This window comes from Mustela nivalis (genome assembly GCF_964662115.1).
Source record: "Mustela nivalis genome assembly, chromosome: 1".
Lineage (NCBI taxonomy): Eukaryota > Metazoa > Chordata > Mammalia > Carnivora > Mustelidae > Mustela > Mustela nivalis.
Window position 1 is genome coordinate 180,293,620 of NC_139020.1, and position 22,322 is coordinate 180,315,941.

General features: G+C 44.9%; 1 protein-coding gene across 2 annotated transcripts in view; it reads left to right on the plus strand.

Moving 5' to 3' along the window:
- EOGT (EGF domain specific O-linked N-acetylglucosamine transferase) overlaps positions 1 to 16,310 on the plus strand; it is a 39,609-nt gene extending 23,299 nt beyond the window's left edge. For both annotated transcript variants that reach the window (XM_082691293.1, XM_082691294.1), the window contains 8 exons: positions 516 to 608; positions 968 to 1,039; positions 1,614 to 1,700; positions 2,780 to 2,848; positions 7,885 to 7,946; positions 11,590 to 11,709; positions 13,582 to 13,684; positions 14,130 to 16,310. In XM_082691293.1, coding sequence (XP_082547419.1) covers positions 516 to 608; positions 968 to 1,039; positions 1,614 to 1,700; positions 2,780 to 2,848; positions 7,885 to 7,946; positions 11,590 to 11,709; positions 13,582 to 13,684; positions 14,130 to 14,276 — 753 coding nt within the window. In that variant the 3' untranslated portion in view covers positions 14,277 to 16,310. The remainder of the gene's footprint in view (positions 1 to 515; positions 609 to 967; positions 1,040 to 1,613; positions 1,701 to 2,779; positions 2,849 to 7,884; positions 7,947 to 11,589; positions 11,710 to 13,581; positions 13,685 to 14,129) is intronic.
- The last annotated feature ends 6,012 nt before the right edge of the window (positions 16,311 to 22,322 follow it).

The following is a 22,322-nucleotide window of genomic DNA, read 5'->3' on the forward strand; positions in this document are numbered from 1 at the left end:
GCCCGATGCGGGGCTCAATCCCAGAACCCTGAGATCACAACCCGAGCCGAAGGCAGAGGCTCAACCCACTGAGCCACCCAGGTGCCCCTCAAGGCATTTTCTTACTGGGAAATTCCTTTTCAAAAGTGTATTCCATTTACCCTGATAATATCTGCTCACTGAGACTATCCCAAGTGTGTACAAGTGGTGGTGTCTGTGTATGTTGTGTGTCTGTGATTTAGATAGAAGATTCACAGGAGAAAAAACCCCACACAGGTTTTATTTAGAGAGATGAGTATATAAAAGGATAGGGTAGAAAAACAAAGTGTTTTTAACAGACTCAGATTATAATTGTGGGTGATTATTTCTGATGACATTGCATCATACTCAGTCCTAGGCCTAAGATGAAAATCCATTTTTCTTCCATGAATTTTATGAGCTTGTTTAGGATCAAGCTGATTCAAGTATTTTGTTGCCCTTTGAAAAGTCACGTGGTAGACTTTGGTTGCCCTAACCTCTTTTGTTTCCACTTGCAGAGCTCCTATGGATACGGTGACCTGTTCTCTGACACCTGGAAAGCCTTTACCGATTATGACGTTATACATTTGAAAACTTATGATTCCAAAAGGGTAAGGGTATTGGAAATTTTCCTGAAATGTCTGTAAATAACAGTCATTGCAAATGATTTACTCATCAAATAAATATTTAATATGAGCTTCTATTAGCTATTACCATTGATTTCTGACTTTGTAGTTTCTTTTTTTTATAACTTCGAATCAGTCTTAATTGTTAACCATGTAGCGTTAAAAAAAAACTTTTCCTTTAGATTTTCCAAAACTATGAGTTCCACTTGAGTGGAGTAGCTTGCTATTCAGAATATTTCAGTGCAAAAAAGAGATGAATTAAAATTTATTTTCTGTAATGATAAGTACTGTTTTGATGTGGTACAAATCATGTTCCCTTACCTGTACAATCCCTTCATTCTTAGGTATGTTTTAAAGAAGCTGTTTTTTCCTTACTCCCCCGGATGCGATATGGGCTGTTCTATAATACCCCTTTGGTAAGCATCTCTGTTGTTCAAATTTGTATTTATACATTTATTCTCGATAGGCTTTTAAGATTTATTTATTTCAGAGAAAGAGAGAAAGCGCACACATGTGTGCCGTGGGAAGGGCAAAGAGAGAGGGAAAAAGAATCCTTAAGCAGACACCCCATTGAACGTGGGACTGGATTCGGGGCTTCCCCTAGGACTGTGAGATCATGACCTGACCTGAACGCAAAAGTTGGCCTCTTAACCAGCTGAGTTCTCCAGACATCCCTGTTCTTTTTTTCTTTTTTTAAAAAAGATTTTATTTATTTATTTGACAGAGATCACAAGTAGGCAGAGAGGCAGGCAGAGAGAGGGGGAAAGCAGGCTCCCCGTTGAGCAGAGAGCCCGATGCAGGGCTCAATCCCAGGATCCTGGGATCATGACCTGAGCTGAAGGCAGAGGCTTAACCCACTGAGCCACCCAGGTGCTGCCCAGACATCCCTATTCTTGATAGGTTTTAAGATATCACTTATATATAACTTGCAAACATATTCAATGCTAATGCACAATTATTCACTGTGCTATGAACACTGTCTCGTGTTAGATTTCTGGCTGTCAGAACACAGGCTTATTCCGGGCATTTTCCCAGCATGTGCTTCACAGACTGAATGTCACACAAGAGGGACCCAAGGTAAGGAGTACCTTACAGGTTCTGACATGAGCCTGACTTTTCACCCCCCCAAAAAAATCAGTGCCACCTTTTCAGAAAAAGAATCTGAAGATTCTGGGTTAACAATTTGTCACTTGAAGTGAAAGTCAGATGTCACAAACCTGTGACAGATAAGCTAAGGGACAGTAGAAGTATGTGCTTTTCCCTGTCTTTTCCCACTTTATCTTGTTCTCCCCCAGATCCCTACCTAACCCACAAACCCCTGCCAAAAATTCCACCTAGCCTATTAACCCTAAAGATACAAACATGGTTCTCCGAAGGGGCACGTGCACCCGAATGTTTATAGCAGCAATGTCCACAATAGCCAAACTATGGAAAGAACCTAGATGTCCATCAACAGATGAATGGATACAGAAGATGTGATATATATACACAATGGAATACTATGCAGGCATCAAAAGAAATGAAATCTTGCCATTTGCAACGATGTGGATGGAACTAGAGCGTATCATGCTTAGCGAAATAAGTTAGAGAAAAACAACTATCATATGATCTCCCTGATATGAGGAAGTGGAGATGCAACATGGGGGGTTTGGGGGGTAGGAAAAGAATAAATGAAACAAGATGGGATTGGGAGGGAGACAAACCATAAGAGACTCTTAATGTCATAAAACATACTGAGGGTGGCGGGGGGGGTGGGGGGTAGGGAGAGGGTGGTTGGGTTATGGACATTAGGGAAGGTATGTGCTATGGTGAGTGCTGTGAAGTGTGTAAGCCTGGCGATTCACAGACCTGTACCCCTGGGGTTAATAATACATTATATGTTTATAAAAAAATTTAAAAATTTAAATTAAAAAAAATAATTCCACCCAGCCAGCCAAACAGAAGTGTAATAAACGGGTTTTGTCTTCTGTAGCTAAAGTGGATGCATTTTGGTTTCCTGAGAGAGCTCTGAAGGAATCAGGCTGAAAACATAATCGTCCCCTAAATGTGTCCTCACTGAGTTTCATCTCTTTGTGAAAATCGCGTTTTACGTTCTAGCATTCACTCATATGTGCAGGCATATACAGTATGACTTTGCCTTTTCCTTTTGATGACAGGACGGAAAAATCCGAGTCACCATCCTTGCACGGAGCACAGAGTACCGGAAAATACTAAACCAAAATGAGGTTAGTTTTTGGTATGCATTTTTAATATCGTCATATTGAATTTAACTTCCTGTGACTGATGTGCTTAATTTTTTTCACATTGCATTAAATGCTTTGATTTGAAATTATTAGCTTTTACAAAGCTTTGATGGCTCTGCCCAGTTCACTTATTGGACTTCTCTCCTGGGACTCGGCAAACCACCGGTTGCCCAAACTAGCTTTGCCTCACCGGAAATGTGCATCTGCCCCAGCTCAGGGGGGACAAGGAGGCAGAAATTCAGATTCCTGCCTTTATTGCCACAGATTGCCAAATCGACTAGCAGTGGAAATGCAGGGGTCTGTCTTGAGCGGTGGTTGATGGAGTGTTGTGGCATCCAGGGGCTGAGCTAGAAGAGTCTCCGTTTTTCTCGGGACAGTGAGTCTTAGAAACTATTCACCTCTTAGGTTCTCAAATTCATTTTGATAGCATCGACTTGTACATTATCCTTAAATAAGATCTCCCTGCAAGGACCTGCCTACAACAGCATGGCTGGGAGATGCTCTCACAGTAGTGTGGGTGATTGCACAGATCCGTGTTGAGCGCCTGCAATGTCCTGGGCCATATTCTAGGCTCTGGAGCTACAGCAGAGGACCAGACAGGTAACGTCCCTGTCCTCATGGAGCTTACGCTGTCAAGGTGGGACAGACAAGAAATAAGTAAACAAGTGCCTAAGTAAGGCGATTTCAGGTAGTGGGCGGTGCTACAGAGGAAGTGAAACAAGGGGATGGGTTGGGGCAGGAGATGCAGGAGGAAGAGGGAAGCAGTCAGGTGAGGTGTTTAAAGACGTGCTGGTGGGAACAGAGCTCAGCTGTGAGCAGCCAACTAAGGAACGAGCCTCCCTGGCAGAAGCAAATGGCCTGTGGTATCCGGAGCTTTTGGTGCTCCAGGAATGGAGAGGTCTCCAGCATGACTGGCACAGTGGGAGAGGTGAGGGGGACCCCACAAAAGGTCAGAGAAGGTCAGGCAGGGTGTGAGGAGGTCCCGAATCTCATCAGCCTCAGAGGCCCCGGTGAGAAGAAGGTTAGGTTATGTGGCAAAGGGACACTAAGCTTGCAGGTGAAATTAAGGTTGCTCATCAGCTGGCCTGAAAATGGGGAGATTAACCTGGATCATCCAGGAGGGCCCGATGGAATCGCCAAAGGGCCTGAAGCCGTCCCCACCAGAGAACTCTGGCCTCTGCCTGGAAAGCTCTTTGCTTGGCTGGATTCTTCTCACTGACCGTATTTCCACTGAGCACCTCCTGGAAAGTGGAAGAGAAAGGCAGAATCCAGGAAGGAAACATGAGGATAGAAACAGGGCCAGAGAGAGGCTGTGTTCCTGGCGTTGAAGATGGGGGGAAGGGCCCCGAGGCAAGGAATGCGATGGCTTCTAGAAGCTGGAAAAGGATTCTCCCCTCGAGCCCCCGGAAGGAGCACAGCCTGTGGACAGCTGTCTGTCTTGCCGTTGGGACCGCTGACCTGCAGAGCAGTGAGAGGGTCCATTGCGTTCTTCTGAGCTTGGACTCTGTGGTAATTTGTTCCAGCAGCTCGCTGAAAATGGATACACAGGAGGAGACGTGAACTGGCTTATTTATTTATTTGTTACACACTCTGGCTGCAAGTGTAGGAGCAGCAGGATTCACGCAGAGTTGCAGCTGTGGCGTCGGTGAGCGTTTGGGTGGAGGTGGAAGTAAATGGATGGCTTCAGGGTCGGTCTCAGAGACGGGGTCTAGGACTCTTCTGTCGGAATATGCCGGTGCCTGCGGGGTCAGGCTGGGGAAGGTGCTGGGAGTCAGAGCTGAACTCCCGTCCCGGGCTTTTAGCTTGAGCAGGTCAGTTGAAATTGAGAGGGAAGAAGTTCAGTAGGAGGGGACTGGAGGCAGGTTTGTGGGTAAAATGTTTTACGCAGATTAATTTGGATGCGTAACAGGCAGATCAAAATTATGTAATTAGTGTCTTGAGATACATATGGATTACAGAGGACATGAGCATATGGTGTAATGAGACATTGATTGGAAGCTGTGGGTGGAAGAATGAGCAGGGGTGTGTGTGTGTGTGTGTGTGTGTGTGTGTTAAAGACCTGGAAATAAAAATGTATCCAGTGATGCAGTGCTGGGGTAGACAGATCGGCAGATCACAAGTATATATTGGCGGACATAATACAGACCCACTGCTAGTTGTGGGCCAAGCATGTTGCTGTGTGCTCCCCTGCATGTTCTCTATGCTCCCAGCAAACCCATGAGGTTCCTATTTTATTATTACTTTCTGTTTTAGATAAGAACATGCAGGCTTAGAGGTTACAGAACATGCTTCAGGTCACCCAGCGAGGGAGCAGATGAATGAGGGGCGAGCTGAGATCATTAGGGTCTGAGGCTGCTACTTTTTTTTTTTTTTTTTAAGTCATCAGTTTTTATTTTGTTTTATTTTTTTAAAAGATTTTTTTATTTATTTATGTGACAGACAAAGATCACAAGTAGGCAGAGAGGTAGGCAGAGAGAGAGAGAGGAGGAAGCAGGTTCCCTGCTGAGCAGAGAGCCCGATGGTGAGAACCCAGGACTCTGGAATCATGACCTGAGCTGAAAGCAGAGGCTTTAACCCACTGAGCCACCCAGGCACCCCCTGAGGCTGCTTCTTAAGCAGAGAGCTCTACTGCCCCAACACGAGTGAATGTGAGAGGACACTGACCCGTCTCGGCTCCCCTTCCGTCGGGACGGCTGGCCAAAGAGCAGCATCAAACCCTGGCAAGTGGTCCAGCGCGAAGGGGTAACACCAGTGGGGGCCGCAGCATAGCCAGCGACATGTTCACCTCTGGTCCCACGGACTGTGCAAACCATGTTGCCTGCAGGGGGGACTTGGCAGTTCGGATCTGAACTCTAAGCCAAAGAGCACCCACTGGCTGCTTTTCTCCCAGTGACTGGAAAAGGTAGCTACCCAGCAGAGAAGAAAGGCCCTTTGAGTCTACCCTGATTCATGAATAGATCATAAAACCCAGGGCCACCTGGGGGGCTCATTCAGTGAAGAGGCTGCCTTGGCTCAGGTCGTGATCTCAGAGTCCTGGGATCGAGTCCCACTTCGGGCTCCCTGCTCAGTGGGGAGTCTCCCTCTCCCTCTGTCCCTCCTACTGCTTGTGTTTTCTCTCCCTCTCTCAGATGAATGAATAAAATCTTTAAAATCATAAAATCCAGATGCTCTCGTCAAATGCCAGTTCCTGCAATCCTGCCCAACCTCTGGGGTGCGTAATCATGTCAGGGCACTGTGGCCACCTCCACGGTGTGATGAGAAATTGTAAAAACAAGCAGCAAACAAATAAACAAAAACCTGTTTGTTCAAGGACCCTCTGAGACGAGATTCTTTTTTATGCGGCCTCATCTCATTACAAGACCAGGGCTCGTGCCCACGGATTAATTCACTTCTGGAAAATGGAATTCCAACCTATCCTCACTCCTGCAACTCCCTGACATAAGCAGGATGTTCAGGGGACCCAGGGGCTGTCTAGAGAGAGAAACTTCCATTCCGTGACGGTGTATGTGTGTAATGGGGGAGGGAATTGGATGTAAGTCCCTGCCTGTTGCTTTTTCCACGGCATTGCCTACAAACACAGGTTCCAGGCTCGGAGGACCTGGATTTAATTTTGGCTCTGCCCTTTGCTAGCTGCAAGATCCTGGGAAAGTTCCTTAACATCTCTAGGCCTCCATTGTATCATTTAAAAATAGGCGTACGGTGGCAGGGTGGGAGGCGGGGGGATCCTGGGTGATTCAGTCGGTTAAGTGTCTGACTCTTAGTTTCAGCCCAGATGATCTCATGATCTCAGGGTCGTGAGATCAAGGCCTGTGTAGGGCTCCCCAGTCTCAGCGCAGTCTGCTGGAGATTCCGTTCCCCTCCATCCCCCCTCTGCCCCTCTCCTCATTCACACCTGTGGCACTCTCCCTCTCTCAAATAGATAAATAAATAAACTATTTTTTTTAAAAAAACGGTAGGTAGGTTGGGGCGCCTGGGTGGCTCAGTGGGTTAAGCCACTGCCTTCGGCTCAGGTCATGATCTCAGGGTCCTGGGATCGAGTCCCGCATCGGGCTCTCTGCTCCGCAGGGAGCCTGCTTCCTCCTCTCTCTCTCTGCCTGCCTCTCTGCCTACTTGTGATCTCTCTCTGTCAAATAAAAAAATAAAATCTTTAAAAAAAAAAAAAACGGTAGGTATACGGGGGTGCCTGAGGCTGGCTCGGTCAGAGGAGCATGTGACTCTTGATCTTGGGATCGTGAGTTCAAGCCCCGCATTGGGTGTGGAGATTACTTTAAAAAATAGTTGTAAAATAATATTTACTTGGTATGAGACACGTATGAGGATTCAGTGACCAACACCTAAAGCACTGAGCATTGCCAACACGGTTGAAGTGACACTTTTGTTACCGTCGCTGTTGTAGAAGCGCACACCACAGGCAACAGGGTACAAGAGCGAACATTTCCGAATAGCCATGACCCACCATGTTGGGACACAGAGAACCATGGCTGTATTTCTGCTACTAGGTTAACCGTGCTTTGTTACTTTCTGTTTACTGAGAGAATAATTGTCTTTCTGTGTAGATTTTCTGCCAAAAATTCATTGTTTTCAGAAGATAAGGCCCAAAGCACAAGTAGCTTGTCTGAAATGAGATCAAGGATAGGGAGAAAGCTCGTACCCTACAGCCAGGAACAAGGGAGGTGCCCCGTCTAGGTTGAAAAATTGCAGGACTAACAGCAAGCGGTAATAGTAGCAGCTAACACGTAGTGGGAGGTGAGCACTTCCCTCCCACGAATCTTCCTCTTTCGGCCTTCATGACAACCAAACCCCGCGTGGTGGGATTTTATGGAGATGATGTGGCCGAGGGGGGATATCTGCATTAGAACTCAGTTAAAGGTTCAGAAAATAGAGCTGAGTGATAGGTAACACCCAAAAATATTATGTATGAAAATAAGACCTTTTAGGACTCAAAGGAAAAATGAAACAGAAGAGAAGGAAGCAAAAGACATTCTAAGTGTTTTTTTTTTTTTTTTATTCCCTCCTAGCTGGTAAAGGCACTGAAAACGGTGTCTACGTTCGAGGTACAGATTGTTGATTACAAATACAAGTAAGTAATATCCCACTCCTGGGCAGGGGCTGTTGTCTTTGGCCTGGATGTGTTAATGGGGCATCAGAGGGTTTTTCTGATGGGAGCTGTCGGTGCTGATAGAGCCGGAGAGGCAGGCGGACGCCTCCGTGAGTGATGTGAGCGGGACCCTGGGCGCACAGGGTCGCTTTCTCCTCAGCCGTGTGGGGTCTGAAGTTTCGACACCATCTAATTGTTCAAGAGACATGGCAAGCCAGATTTCTTTTTCTGAATTAACACTTTCATTTGAAATTTCTGAATTTTTACAATACTGTTTTTTTTTTTTTTAAAGATTTTATTTATTTTTTTGACAGAGATCACAAGCAGGCACAGAGACAGGCAGAGAGAGGCGGGGGAGGCAGGCTCCCCGCCGAGCAGAGAGCCCGATCCAGGACTCGATCCCAGGACCCTGAGATCATGAAGGCAGATAGATGCTTAACCCACTGAGCCACCCAGGTGCCCCCAAATTTCTGAATTTTTAAAAGGTGGCAAAAAACAAAAACAAAAAAAAGGGGCGGGTATGCCAGAGTGGTGCAGTGCTGTTAAGTGTCCAACTCTTGGTTTCAACTGAGATCGTGAGCTCAGGGACCCTAGATGAAGCCTTACATTGGGCTCCACACTCTACCCAGAGTCTGCTTTGGGATTCTTTCTCTCCTCTTCCTCTGTCCTTCCCCCACACTCACGCTATCTCCCTCTCTCAAAAATAAATAAATCTTAGACACACACACACACACTAAGTTGGCAACTAATTCTGAATTTTTAAAAAAATGTTAAAATGTTCCTGGCCTAATTTGTCCTGCTAGATGCTGGGTCTCCACGGTTGGCCTAAAATTAGTTCTGTGGGAATAATTTGAGGGTCAGAGAGAAACATGAAGTTTCTAAAAATATGACAGAGTATTTGCATTTCTTTTAAAGCTCCAACATAAGCAAAAGGCTTAGAAAGACAGAATATGCCTAACATTTACTGTCAAGGTAAGCCCTGTGGATATGAAAACAATAATGCTGTAAAGTAGCGCCTGTTCCTGGTTGAAGAAGTCAAGCAGTGTGGAGAAAAGCCCAGAAGGAAAGGTGAAGACTTTTCCGTCCTCCGCTTTCCCACCTACAACATTGTCTTGTTTTCCGAATTAAAACACTATAAACAGTGTCTGTGTTAAAAAAGAAAAATATACATACCAGCGTATGGGTCTCTGTTACTGATGAGTTAGAACTTAACAGTAAAAAGGGCATCGTCTGGCTGGCTCAGTCCGCAGACCGTGTGACTCTAAGGTTGTGAGTTCGAGCCCCATACCGGGGGTGGAGCCTACTTTAAAAAACAAAAAAAAAAACAACTTAACAGTAAGCAGGGGAGTTTCCACACCTTATTCATCATGCAGCCGTTCATTTATACAATAAATCTTTACCAGGTACCTGCCAGCTGGTCACAGGCTCTGAGAGAGAATCCAGTTACGGAGGAGGGCATGGCTCTGGTCTTGAGGACCCCAGACCCAGAATACAAATAAACAGCAGTCATAAGAACAGCTACCACTTGTTGGGACTTACACTTATGCTTTATCTCATCTCACTCTTCCCACAGTCTTAGGGGGGTGGCACACTGTTCCTGTCTCACGGATTACACGGTGCAGTGGTGGCTCCCATCATTGCCTCGGGAAGACACGGAGGAAGAGGAGGGCCCGAGGTCAGGATGACACAACTGGGGAAGGCACCTTGGACGCGCGGGCGTTGACTGGCCTTTAGGATCTATAGGTGTTTTTCAGATGAAGGAGGAGTGACACTAAATTCAGACCTTGCCAGTCTGAGGGACCCGTTACTAATAGAGTACACGGAGCTTTGCTTCCTTATCCTCAGACTCCGGGGTTCTAGCCACCTGGGCACATACTCCTCCTTCCCCTGGCATCAGCTGGCATTCCTGGAGAAACCAAGGCACATGCACCTCTTGTGAGACATGCACATGGTGCCCTCTGACTTCCTTTTGAAGCTCTTTAAAGAGGAGGAGCTGGGCGGGGGGGGTGCCTAGGTGGCTCAGTCGGTTAGGTGTCTGACTTGACTTCAGCTCATGTCACGATCTCAGGTGGTGAGATCGAGCCCCGTGCCGGGCTCTGCGCTCAGCCTGGAGTCTGCTTGTCCCTCTTCCACGGCACCCCCCCTACCACTCACTCATTCTCTCTCTTTCTCTTTTTCTCTCAAGCAAATAAATAAATAGAATCTTTAAAAAAATAAAATAAAGATGAGACGCTGGAAATTCTCATTCTCTTCTTAAATCCCAGATAATCTTGGTCATTTTTTTTCCCCTTTGGGTAAGCTGCGCCGGAAGATCTAAGGCCACTGTGTGTGTTCAGAGGATTATACTTAGTCTGGTGTTTCTTGCCAGCCTCATTTCAGTGGGCTTTTTGGCACTGACTTTGCATTCAGAGTTGGGCATGTTTTTTAGGGTCTTGAATTTGGAGGACACTTTTATGATCTTAATGTGCATAAAATTAGTTTGTCGCAAAGGCAGGACAATGCCTTGGTGGTGTCTGAGCTAATTTTAGGTATACCCAGATGGTACTGAATAAACCTCAGTCACACAAGGAGAATTTATTTTTTTAAAAAAGAATCTAGGGATGCCTGGGTGGCTCAGTCGGTTAAGCCGAGGCCTTCGGCTTAGGTCATGATCCCAGGGTCTTGGGATCGAGTCCCGCATCGGGCTCCCTGCCCAGTGGGGAGCCTGCCTGTCTCTGCACCTCTGCCTTGCCACTCAGCCTGCTTGTGTGTGTGTGCACACACTCTCTCTCTCTCTGACAAATAAATAAATAAAATCTTTTAAAAAAATGTTTTAAAGTAAAAAAAAAAAACTATTATTATCTTAAGGAAGTTGTTTTTAGTCTGATGCTAGTATAGCACAACATCTCTTTAGTGCCTAATTTCCCCATTTCATAAAGAGTAGGCTCCTGGCTCAGAGCTTTGCCTTGCTGTGGGCTCTGCCTAGATCTGAATCTTTTTCCTTTGATTATGTCTGCTTTTACTGTTTGGTTTGACCCATGTTACTGGTTTTTCATTTAAGAGAGTTCTAAAAGTTTCCTTCTAAAATAAATGCATTTAGGGGCACCTGGCTGGGTAGAGCTTGGAACGGTTGATCTCGGGGTCATGAGTTTAAGCCCCACATTGTAGAGATTACTTTTAAAAAATGAAATATTAAAAATAAATGCATTTAAGTTTTTTAAAAAAGTGAGCGTACTTAGAAAACAATGTTGAATTATTAAATTATTAAGTTATTGGGGCGCCTGAGTGGCTCAGTGGGTTAAAGCCTCTGCCTTCGGCTCGGGTTATGATCTCAGGGTCCTGGGATCGAGCCCTGCATCAGGCTTTCTGCTTGGCGGAGAGCCTGCTTCCTTCTCTCTCTCTGCCTGCCTCTCTGCCACTTGTGATCTCTGTCTGTCAAATAAATAAAAATAAAAATCTTTAAAAAAATTATTAAGTTATTAATTACTGGAGTAGGCTTGAAATTGGCAAAACGCCATTGTGGAATGCAATTTAAATTGGGAAATGCACTTGTGTAAATATTGTTACTATGCGTCATGAGCTATAAGTCATCTTAACAGTTTCTCTCTTCTCCCCACCTGTCTTTTGTTGTTCTGTATGCTCGCAGGGAACTTGGGTTTTTGGATCAGCTGAGGATCACTCATAACACGGACATATTTATTGGAATGCATGGAGCTGGTCTTACCCATTTACTTTTCCTTCCAGACTGGGCTGCTGTATTTGAACTGTAAGTGTTTGGAGACAGCTTTCTACTGGGCGAATAATGCTTTTTATGCATGCCGAGACAGTCCTTCAGACCTTCAAAAGGTGTGACATTTACTCTTTACAGGAAAGGCCCATCATATAGGCTTCTAGAAAGAAAAGAGACCTCAAGTTAAAAATACGAAGACACCATTTACTTAGCAAGCAAATTCCGCTTTCTCCCTCCATCTCATGATGACAAGGGAGATGTGAGTCTGTGACTTCCGTCCTCAAAGCTCGTTCCTGGGGGTCTCTCGGGCGGTGATCATCTCTCTGCCCTCTGTGTCGTCATTGTGGTAAACTGCAGCCCGTATGTTGCATAGCTGTGCTCACGGCAGCCCTGTTCCCAGGAGCGACCCGCACATCCATCGGCGGATGAATGGCTTCCACAGACCGTGAAGTGTGGGTCTGTGTGCATACCTCTGCCTCAGCCAGCCCTAAGAAAGGAGGGGATCCTGTCACAGGCCACAACGTGGACGAGCCCCGAGGACCTTATGTTAAGTGGGATCAGCTAGTCACGAAAGGACACACACTGTGTGATGTCATGTATGTGAGCTTCCCGGAGGAGTCCGGTTCCTAGAGACAGAGCCTGGACCGGGGGTTGCCAGGGGTGCAGGGCAGAGAGGGAAGGGAAGAGTTCATGTTGCCTGGGAGGGACTTTCCGCCTTGCAAGATGGCGGATTTGGTTGCACAGCATGGATACACATAACACTACTGAACTGCACACTTAAAAGTGGACGAGATGATACATCTTATGTGTTTCCTACCATTCAAACTGGTTCAAGAACCTGTATGTCTCAGAAGAGCACAGCTCGAAAACGCAAGTCTGCCTTGTGCTCACTGATCCCATCCATAGGGAAACTGAGGCTTCAAGTGACAGTGATCTTTCCGGGGCGCTCCTCTCACTGGGTGGGTGGTTATGGGGACGTGGCCTCCTCCCCTTTGGTAATTCTTCCCTGGACACCATGCCTCATCTTTCGTTCTGGACATGCCAACAGCGGTTACTCTTACCTCCCCTCTCTCTTTGTGTCTGAACACCAAGATTTAAGTCAGTATTTTGTTTTGTTTTATTTTATTTATTTATTTTTAAAAATTTTATTTATTTATTTGACAGACAGAGATCCCAAGTAGGCAGAGAGAGAGGGGGAAGCAAGCTTCTGGCTGAGCAGAGAGCCTGATGCAGGGCTCGATCCCAGGACCCTGACGTCATGACCTGAGCCGAAGGCAGAGGCTTAACCTGCTGAGCCACCCAGGAGCCCTTCACTCAGTATTTTAAATGGGAGACTATTTAGAAAAAAGTTGTGAACTTCCCATATTCTGCAAAAATATCTGAAATTCAGATACATTAGAGAAATAGCCGGAGAATTATGGATTCTGTCTCAGCACTTCATGTGTCCCAGGAGAGAGAGAGAGAGGAGGGCGTTAAAGAAGGCAGGCAGGAAGGAAGGGAGGCAGGGGAGGAGGAAAGAAAGAGGTGTCATTGATAACCCTTAGGCCTTAGAGCTCATCAGATTGGGCTATTGGTGCTTCCCCAGCTGTGTGCCCTCGGATGTGGTACCTCCCCTAAGGCCCCTTCTGTGCGTGTAGACTGGGTGTCAGGAAATAATATCAAGTTCACAGGCTGTCAGCCCCGTTGATAAACTTCAGTTCCTTCCGAACCTTGATCCTGTTTTGTTTTTTAAAGTTAAGGTAGGCTAGTTATGAAGCTATTTGAAAAATAATCCCCATTGATCTTGTGCCCTAGTTACACAACGTTTTGCAGGAATGTAGTTGGAAGGTGCATTATTCCTCAGAGAAGTGTCGATTTGGCGAAACCCCTGGACACAGGTCTCATGTGTGGGTGCCCTTGCGTCCTCAGGTACAACTGTGAAGATGAGCGCTGTTACTTAGACCTGGCCAGGCTCAGGGGCATCCACTACGTCACCTGGCGAAGGCAGAACAAAGTCTTTCCTCAGGATAAGGTAAAGTTCAGTGATGAAACTCACCTTGTTTTGTGAGTTTTTTTTTTTTTCTTTTCACCTCATTTTGCTTTTTCATTGGTGTAAAATACCTAATTAATATGAAAAACTGTCATTAAACTTCAATCCAAAGATAAACTCTTCTTCTCTGGAACAGTGAGTTGTATTTTATATTTGCAAGTTGGGGCAAAAGGGAAATTCATCATTCCGTATCTGTATGTTAAGAAGATAACTTTGGGAAATTTGGGTCTAGGAAGATCTATTAAACTATATATAGGAGGGAATCAGTAAACTATAGAGCAGTAGGCCAAGTCTGGCCCCCCACCTGTTTTTATAAATAAAGTTTTATTGGCACAGTTGCCTTGGCCAAAGGAAAATAATTTTATTCCTGTTCAGAAAACCATGTCCTCAGTGACTTACAGATTTATGTTTTGGTTTGGTTTTATAGGGCCACCACCCAACTCTGGGGGAACATCCGAAATTTACCAACTACTCTTTCGATGTGGAAGAATTCATGTATCTTGTCCTTCAGACTGCAGACCACGTAGTACAACACCCAAAGTGGCCATTTAAGAAAAAACGTGATGAGTTATAAGTGTGCTGAATCAGTTTGCAAAAGTCTCTTTGTTTAAATAGTCCACCACCCAGCCTCATGTTTAAGTCAGCAAAATACCTTGTTATATCCTAGCCCCAAGTTACCTTTTCTATACCAAAACATGCCTTCAGGATAGTACTTAAGTGTTTTAGAGTCTTCAACTGTTTCCTGTGATTTTTGTGTCATAGCTATTTATCAAGATACTGTTTTTGCACTGAAAACTTTATTCTTCATAGTTCAAAAATAGGGCTGTACTAGGCTCGCTAGTACATTTGAGCTTCTTAGGTCTACCAAAGTTTTCACGTTTCTTGACTTTAGAATTTGTAAATGTTTTTGTAGATTACCATGGGGTTATAATTCTAGAGGCTTCCAACTTGTTTGTGTTATATTTAAGTAAATTCATGGAAGCTTTTTTATTTGCCAAAATCTGTTTCTAACACTGTTTGTGGTAGGAAAGGAAAACATACAACACACACACACACACACACACACACACACACACACACAGTGTTGTGATTCTCAGAACCTAACTGTAGGTAGCCTACTCCATGTTAGAGATCAAACAGTGTTATAAACAGGTCTGTTTTACCTTCTCAGAGTCCAGACCAAATCCCACAGAATTCTCTGCTGTATCTAAGTGATGTCCAGGTTATATGCACCAAAAATTTGTATAAACCATGCTGCTGCAGTAATTTTTCTAACGGATTTCAGATGCAAATCATGTTTTCCCAAAACGTAACAACTACATGTGATAAAAGCAAATCAGAATATCCCTTGGAACATCTTGGGGTATACCTTCTAGCTGGTTTCCACTAATTCCTTCTTTGCCCTGGAGAGTCTTTATGTCGCATTTATGTATCAAAGTGTTGTATCCGGTGTGCACAGACCTGTGACGGCATACACCTGTGTGTGCCATCTACCTCTTTTAGCACACATGGATTCCCCTTTGAGTTTGCAGGTTTCACAGTAGTTACATGAAGAGCGTTTTTCCCGATCAAAAATATAGACCCCCCCCCCATAAAAAGAGTAAAGTCGCATGTGAATTATCCATTTCAAAATGAAAAAGAAACCATGAGAAAGTAGCATTGATTAAAAAGAATCTCTGAAATGCAGACCCACACTTTGGGATTAATTTCTCACTGTTGATGAACTTTTAATTCAGGGGTCAGAAACGATGGATTTCATTTTCCGCAAAATGTGAAGTTTACATTTTATTAACACTTGAGAAATCTAATTTAGGATGAATGACTTCTATTTTTTCAAGTAGAGGATTAGCAGAGCTGAGAAATTTTTTTTTTAAACATTTTAGCATTGTAAGGGAAAAAAAGAGAATATGCGACAGAGAAGTTATCCAAGAAACCCAAAATATTTGTTATTTGGACCTTTACAGAACAAGTTGGCTGACCCCTGCTTTAAAGGATTATGAACAGTCTTCTAGAGTTTAGGGATATTTATTAAAATCTCTATAAAAACAGTAGTGCTTCACTGTAGTAATAGCTTTGATTTGGGTGTTAAAATTGTGTAAAAAGAAATTACAACCTATGAGTTTTTCAGTGAATGGTGTGATTGCTCTTTGTGCAGAATAGTGAGTCACCACAGGGAAAAGATTTCACTTGGAAAAGAATGTGAAAGCAGCATTGCACTTTCCATCAGGGAGGTATAAGCATCTGAAAAAAAATGTGTGAATGAAAAAAAGTCAATGTCTATATTCTTACCTCATTTTAAGAAGTATGTACAAATGCAATTCTATAGACTAGCAAGAATTCCAGAAACTGAGGACAGTTGCATAATACAACTATTATATTTGAATATTTTGCATTTATAGAGAGAATGCTTTTTATATAAATGAGTACATATGACACTTTATAGAATTAACTTTTATCAGACTTTTTATATGAGAGTGAAAGATCTTTAAATGGCTATAAAATTTAAATGTAAAGAGGGCTTTTTAAAAATTAAGTCTTGAAAAGAGATGGATTTCATTGTACATTTTGGGTATGACTTCGAAATAAATCTTTTTATATTTTATTTGAATACGGGAACACTTTTCAAGGTTTTCTGTGTCCGACTGTTATATGCTTACTCTTTGGCAATCTAGTAGCTTTAGATTTGAAAAATTAAATAGCTTGCTGATGAAGAAATCATTTTCAAGAAAAATTATGCCTTACGTTTGTTTAGCAGTTAATTATATGATGCTTTCATGTGCGGTATAGTGTGTAACTTTTATAAAAATGATGTAATAAGTATTGATCTCATTTTTCCCATTAAAAAAGTCAGATGCTGTTTAAGGGACTTCCCTAAAGATCACGGTTCTTCTGGTCCCACATCCATAGACTTCCATTGTGTTACTCGCTTGCTTACTGTGTACCAGCTGCTATTTTAGGTTTTGGGAATACTGTGAGAAGAACAGAAAAATATACTTGCCTTCATGGAGCTTGCATTCTGGTGGAGGAGACAGACATGAAGCAATATAAATAAGTAAAATACGCTGTGTGCCAGATGCTAATATATGCTAGAGAGAAAGCTAGAGCAGGAGCACGGAATGCGGGTGGATTCCTGGGGTGATTTGGAGTTGGGTGCACCTAAGCAGAGGTTGAAAAAAGTCTTCAGTGAGGTAACATTTGAGTCATGATTTGGAGTACGCAACCCAGGAAGCAATGGCAGATAACCGGACGAAGAGCATTTCAAGAAGACAAAACAGTACATGCAAAGGTCCTGAGGCAGGGGCATGCCTGGCACATTTGAGGAAAAGCAAGGAAACCAGTGTAGCTGGAGTGACTGAGGGGCAGAGGAGTAAGGGATGACAGGTTCTGAGACTGGAGTGCAGATGGCAAGACTCTGATCTTTTGTTTCTGATAAAATGGGAGTTGTCATTGCAGAAAGGGCTAATGATCTGACTTACTGGGAATAGGAAAACTCTAGCTATTGTGCTGGGAACAGACTGCGGAAGGATCCCTTAGATTGTGTTCTCTGGGAAGCAGACTCTGGAATGGAGATGTGTACTTCGTATTGTAGAAGGGCTGTGTGGACCCTATGTGATCTCTGTCCCAACTTCTTGTTTGTTGGTCCCCCCCTTAAGCTTTTAAAAAGGTGAAAAACGTTCTTTAGATGTTTAAACCGAAAGCAGAGAGGTGAAGCAACTCAATCAAACCTACACAGCTAAAAAGTAACAGATAGATTAAATACAGGGCTTTCTTTGTGAAGGAGTTCAAACCAGAGTTTGCAGGAAATGGAGGGAGGGAGTTAGGAGGGAAGAATAAGGGGAAGAAGGAAGGAAGAGGGAGACAAAAACCAGTCGGGGAAATAGAGAATGGGAAAAACACTCCTGGAGCTAGGCCCTTTCTTGTGGTTATAAAATAGTTTTCTTTGAAACACAGTCAATGGAAAGAATTTGAAAAATAAACGTGCTTTTTTGTAAAACTAGGGGCATTTAAAGCACATCAGCTCGGGTATGACTGCCTTAGGTTTAAAATAACCTATTCCTAACCAAGGACTGTTGCCAAACACTTTAATACCTTTCTTCTCTTTTAGCTTATTGGTGCTTGTCAAAAGATGTTCTAAGCATTCTTGTCATCAAAGAAGTGGCTTAAAGCAGTGCACAGGTTACCTGGGCCCTCACTTTGGATGGTAATGCAAACTTTGACCATGAGGTGGCAGTCAAGCCCTTCCAAATGCCTCTACGTGGCCAGAGGCCCTGTTGTCTGCATCTCTTTGTAGATTCCGGACCTCTGAGCGCCAGGAGTTAAGACCTTGCTTCTGCGTAGTGATGGGTTTTTTTTTTTTTTTTTTCATTCCTTATTTGAGGGAAAGTATGAAAATTTTCATGGACAGTTTCACATTTAAGTGTGGAATTTCTTAATTACAGCCAATAGCTGAATCCTGTGTGATAATCCCTGATCTTCTTGTGCAAAAAGCATTTGGCCCCCGGAAGATGATGTCTACTGACAGAAGCTGTTAGTAGGCTGCATTCTCAGCGATGTGCACAGGAATATTCTTGGATGTGAGCTCTGTTTACGATCTATTGATAGTCCCTTAGCTCTTCTTTTCAGGGGCTAATTTCTTTCTTGTCTAGGCCGTATGGGTATCACATATGCAGTTCCTGTACAGTTTCGTTTGCACAGACCCAGACTGTGAGCAGAGGCGTTCCTTGAAGGCTACGTGCAGAGGGCTAGTGGGACATTAGTTAAGCAGTGCTTTCAGCATAAACAAAAGAGCATTGACCCTTGAGTCTCGATGTGGTTGTGATATAATGGCGATTCTCAAAGTGTCGAGTACCCTTCATTCTTCTCAACCTCGAGTTGTGGAATTTGGAGGTGCTTTGCCGAGAGGGACCTTGGAGGTCCTTCATGGCATTTGTTCATTCCACCATAGTCTGTTGACTGCCCCACCAGTAACAGGCATCAGTAGCAGACCAAGAAACGTGGGTCCTGGGAGAGGCAAGTTGTAGAAACCAAAGGACTCAGACACAGAAGTCAGAAGACCCTGACTTCTCAGCCTTGCAACACATAAGCTACGTGATCGTGTCACTTAGCTGCGTGGAGCTTCCAGTTTTCTTGCTTACAAATTGGCAGTGACATCTATCAGTCCTAATAGATTTAAGGATAGAATTTTTAAAATGCATGGGGTGCCTGGGTGGCTCAGTGGGTTAAAGCCTCTGCCTTCAGCTCAGGTCATGATCCCAGGGTCCTGGGATCGAGGCCTGCATCGGGCTCTCTGGTCAGCAGGGAGCCTGCTTCCTGCTCTCTCTCTGCCTGCCTCTCTGCCTACTTGTGATCTCTGTCTGTCAAATAAATAAAATCTTTAAAAAAAGAAAAAGAATTTTAAAAATGCAGGCACACTTATTTTGTCCCTGGCACCATAGGATATGTCCATTAAATATGGTTGTTATGCTAGGACATAAAGAACTATGATTATTTAGAGCCCTAGTGTCTGGGGAGCATTTGGATTCTGACCTCCAAGCCTCTTCTTAAACCTAGGGAATCAGAATCTCTGGGGGTATAGTTGACCAATTCTATGTAGTCAAATGTCCCCAGGTGGTTTTGAGGCACAGGTGTTGGGGGCTGCTGGTTGAGGAGACAGGGACAAAGCTGGTGGCACCATACAGTTCATGAGGTCTAAGTTAGCCCTTGTCCAAGTTTCTTGCAGTGGGTATCAATAAGTTGTTACATAGAAAATCGTTTTCTTGGGACATGTTGCAACAAGCCACATTAACTAGAATTATTTATTGCAGTTAGTGTATCCAAACCTTTGATACACTAATGTGCATTGTGAATGTCTAAACAGGAAGATATAATACCGTTTCAAATTTATTTGACCACTGGATCTTTTTCTCAAGGAAGGTGATGATCAGCGTTGCAAGAATCCCTCTCCAAGCACCCATAAGCCGTTGCTATGGCCACAGCTGCCTTCTGGAGGAAGATCACCTGGGGGTGCTTTGGGGATGAAATTGCTTTGGTCAGTTGCACCGTGTATGTGGGTTAAATCAGTGGTGCTACCTGGTCACAGTTGATTGGACCAGGGATTAATTGCTGAACCAAAGTCTATCCAGTCAGGAAACTACAAGACAAAGGGTAAATAAAAAACCCAGCCATTCTGAGGGGACATTTGGATATGAGATCTGAAGACAATGCCCCAACGTCCCTGGTACCAACATGCCAGATCTGAGCTACTGGTTCCTCTCTCGAATCAAGTTCAATTATGAGCCACTTTCCAGTCACCCACGAGGCCACCTGTCCATTCAGGTCATGAACTGGATTATCATTTTCTGACGGTCTGAAAGAACCTCTCGGATACAGCTGTGCCGGTCCTCCAGCTGTGGTTCTCCCCACCCTCCCCCCCGGAGATGGAAGCTAGCAGAAGTTGAAGGACTTGGACCCAGGTCTTCCTACTCCAAGTTTAACACTGTCCAGCTACCCTGACCCAGTGATGCCTCTCACCTTGAGGTCATTCAGTCTACAGGATGCCAGTAGTTTCCAGAAATTATCTAAAAAGTAAATGGCAAGGACACAAGTCTGTTGAAGTGCCTCCTGCTTTAGGTGGGAAGCTAGGCTGGGCCGATTGTTAAACCAAGGTGCTGGAGAAATCAGACCAGTGTGAGAGGAGGCAGGGGGGTGAGGAATTAGCAAGCAGGAGACAAAGCTGTAGCGTGGTGTGGCGGTGGAAAGAAAGCAGGGACCAGAGTCCCACGAGGGGAGTACTAGACACATAGTGAACAGACCGAGGAGAGACAGGGAGAGGCCAGGATTAACTGAAAAGCTGGCTGGAAAGGAGGCAGCAGGAAGCACAAGGAGGAAAACCTTCAGGTAAGAAGCACACATCACACAACTCTTCTAACGTGGGGCAGGTGGAAAATCGGGAGAACAGGTGTTGACTCACGTCGGGAGCCAGTCTATGCTGAGAGAAAAATGTAAATCCTCTAGAGAAATGTCTTTGTCTACGGATCATTTTTCCAAAATGTGGGGATCTTCAGCCACTTCAGGGAAAGAATTTACACAAGTTGCTTTTAGAAGTGTCTATGGGACCAGGGTTATTTCCTCCTCTGACTTACAAGGATGTCACCCAATCTGCTTTTCTGGAAAATTAAAAGCACGCTGTGCTGATGGAATGTCTCAAAACACTGTCACCAAACCAAAGCAGAGCAGAGACGGACCCCTGGTTCTGCCAGTCGGGTATCGCTATGCAAACAAATCGCCTCTCGGAAATCGCTTTGTAATACCATTCTTTTACTTTTTACTAGATTGTATGTTCTTGGATGGTCTTGCATTTGCAATTCAAATAGCGGTCTGTTGCAAAGAAGAGTTTTATGGTGGCCGCTAGTGGGTGCAAGCAATAAATCCAGAGGACAAGGGAGTACAAGTAATACTCGGGAAAAGGGGCCGAGCTTTGTAGCTTTGCTTTTAAACTTGTGAAGAGGACCAACAGCTGGGAATGATGTGTTCTGCTTTTACCTTTTTTTTTTTTTCTCCTTCTAGTTCTCCTCCCCCTTGTCCCCCTCCTCCTTCTCACACTATCAGCATTGAAACGTCTGCTTTCTAGGTGGAAGTCCAAAGCACCCACCGGCCGGGAATCCTGGACAAGGTCTTGACTAGTTGGTTACTAGTGGACAGCTCCTGTTCCAAGTGCTCACCCATGGGGGTAAGACGTTACAGCTCATTCGGGACTGACTCGGTTCTCCTGTTGTCTCTGGGAAGACAACCCACAGTAGCCTGTGGGTAGTGTCTACTTCACCCACTGAGATTTCCGGAGACCCATGGAAGGTCTTCTGTAGGGGAATGACATCGGCAAGTGCGGGTACCTGAAATCTCCTGAGAAATTGGAGGGGCTTTGCAGAGCCGTGAGGAGAGGCAGCGTGGCTGAACAGTGAAAGTCACAGCCATGCCCCGTGTGCCCCAGATCGCCAGGATGACCTGAGTAGGCGAGCCCCCTGCGCTCCTGGAGCCTCTGTTTTGTCATCCGTAAATGGAGGCTACTGAGGGAACCAGCGACAAGGCTGCTGTGACGTCCTTCTCCATGGAAGGCGCTGAGCTGGGCAAGCAAGGCTGAGGGAATGGGCGAGACCGATCTTAATCAGATAGCCACACAGGGGAGGGTGTGAAGTTACACTGCGGTCAGTGCCCCGAAGAGCAGGAACCAGCCATGACCAAGGGAGATGCTCCAGATGAAGGGGAAGGGAGCCTGAGAAGGTGAGCCCCAGGGAACTGTAGGATAACACGATGTCTGGCACATGGTGCGGCCTCAACAAATAGGGAGAGGAGAGGGAGATGAGGACAAGGAAGAGGAGGCAGGTGAAGAGGAGGAAGAAGACACAGACACATGGGAAGCCAGGGTCTTGCTCCTTAAGCCCCAGAGCAACCCTTGGTCGTGTGGCTCTTGCATCTGCAAAGCCCCAGGACAGCCGGCTCCTGAGGTCTGCCCTCCTGGAATGCTCCATCCAGGGAGGGAATCTCAGGGAGAAGGCCAGGAGGAGACCAGATGGCAAACGACTTCCCCCGTGTCACTGAGGCACCACGGCTGTGGGACTGGAACTTGGCTTCCCGCTGAGTGGGT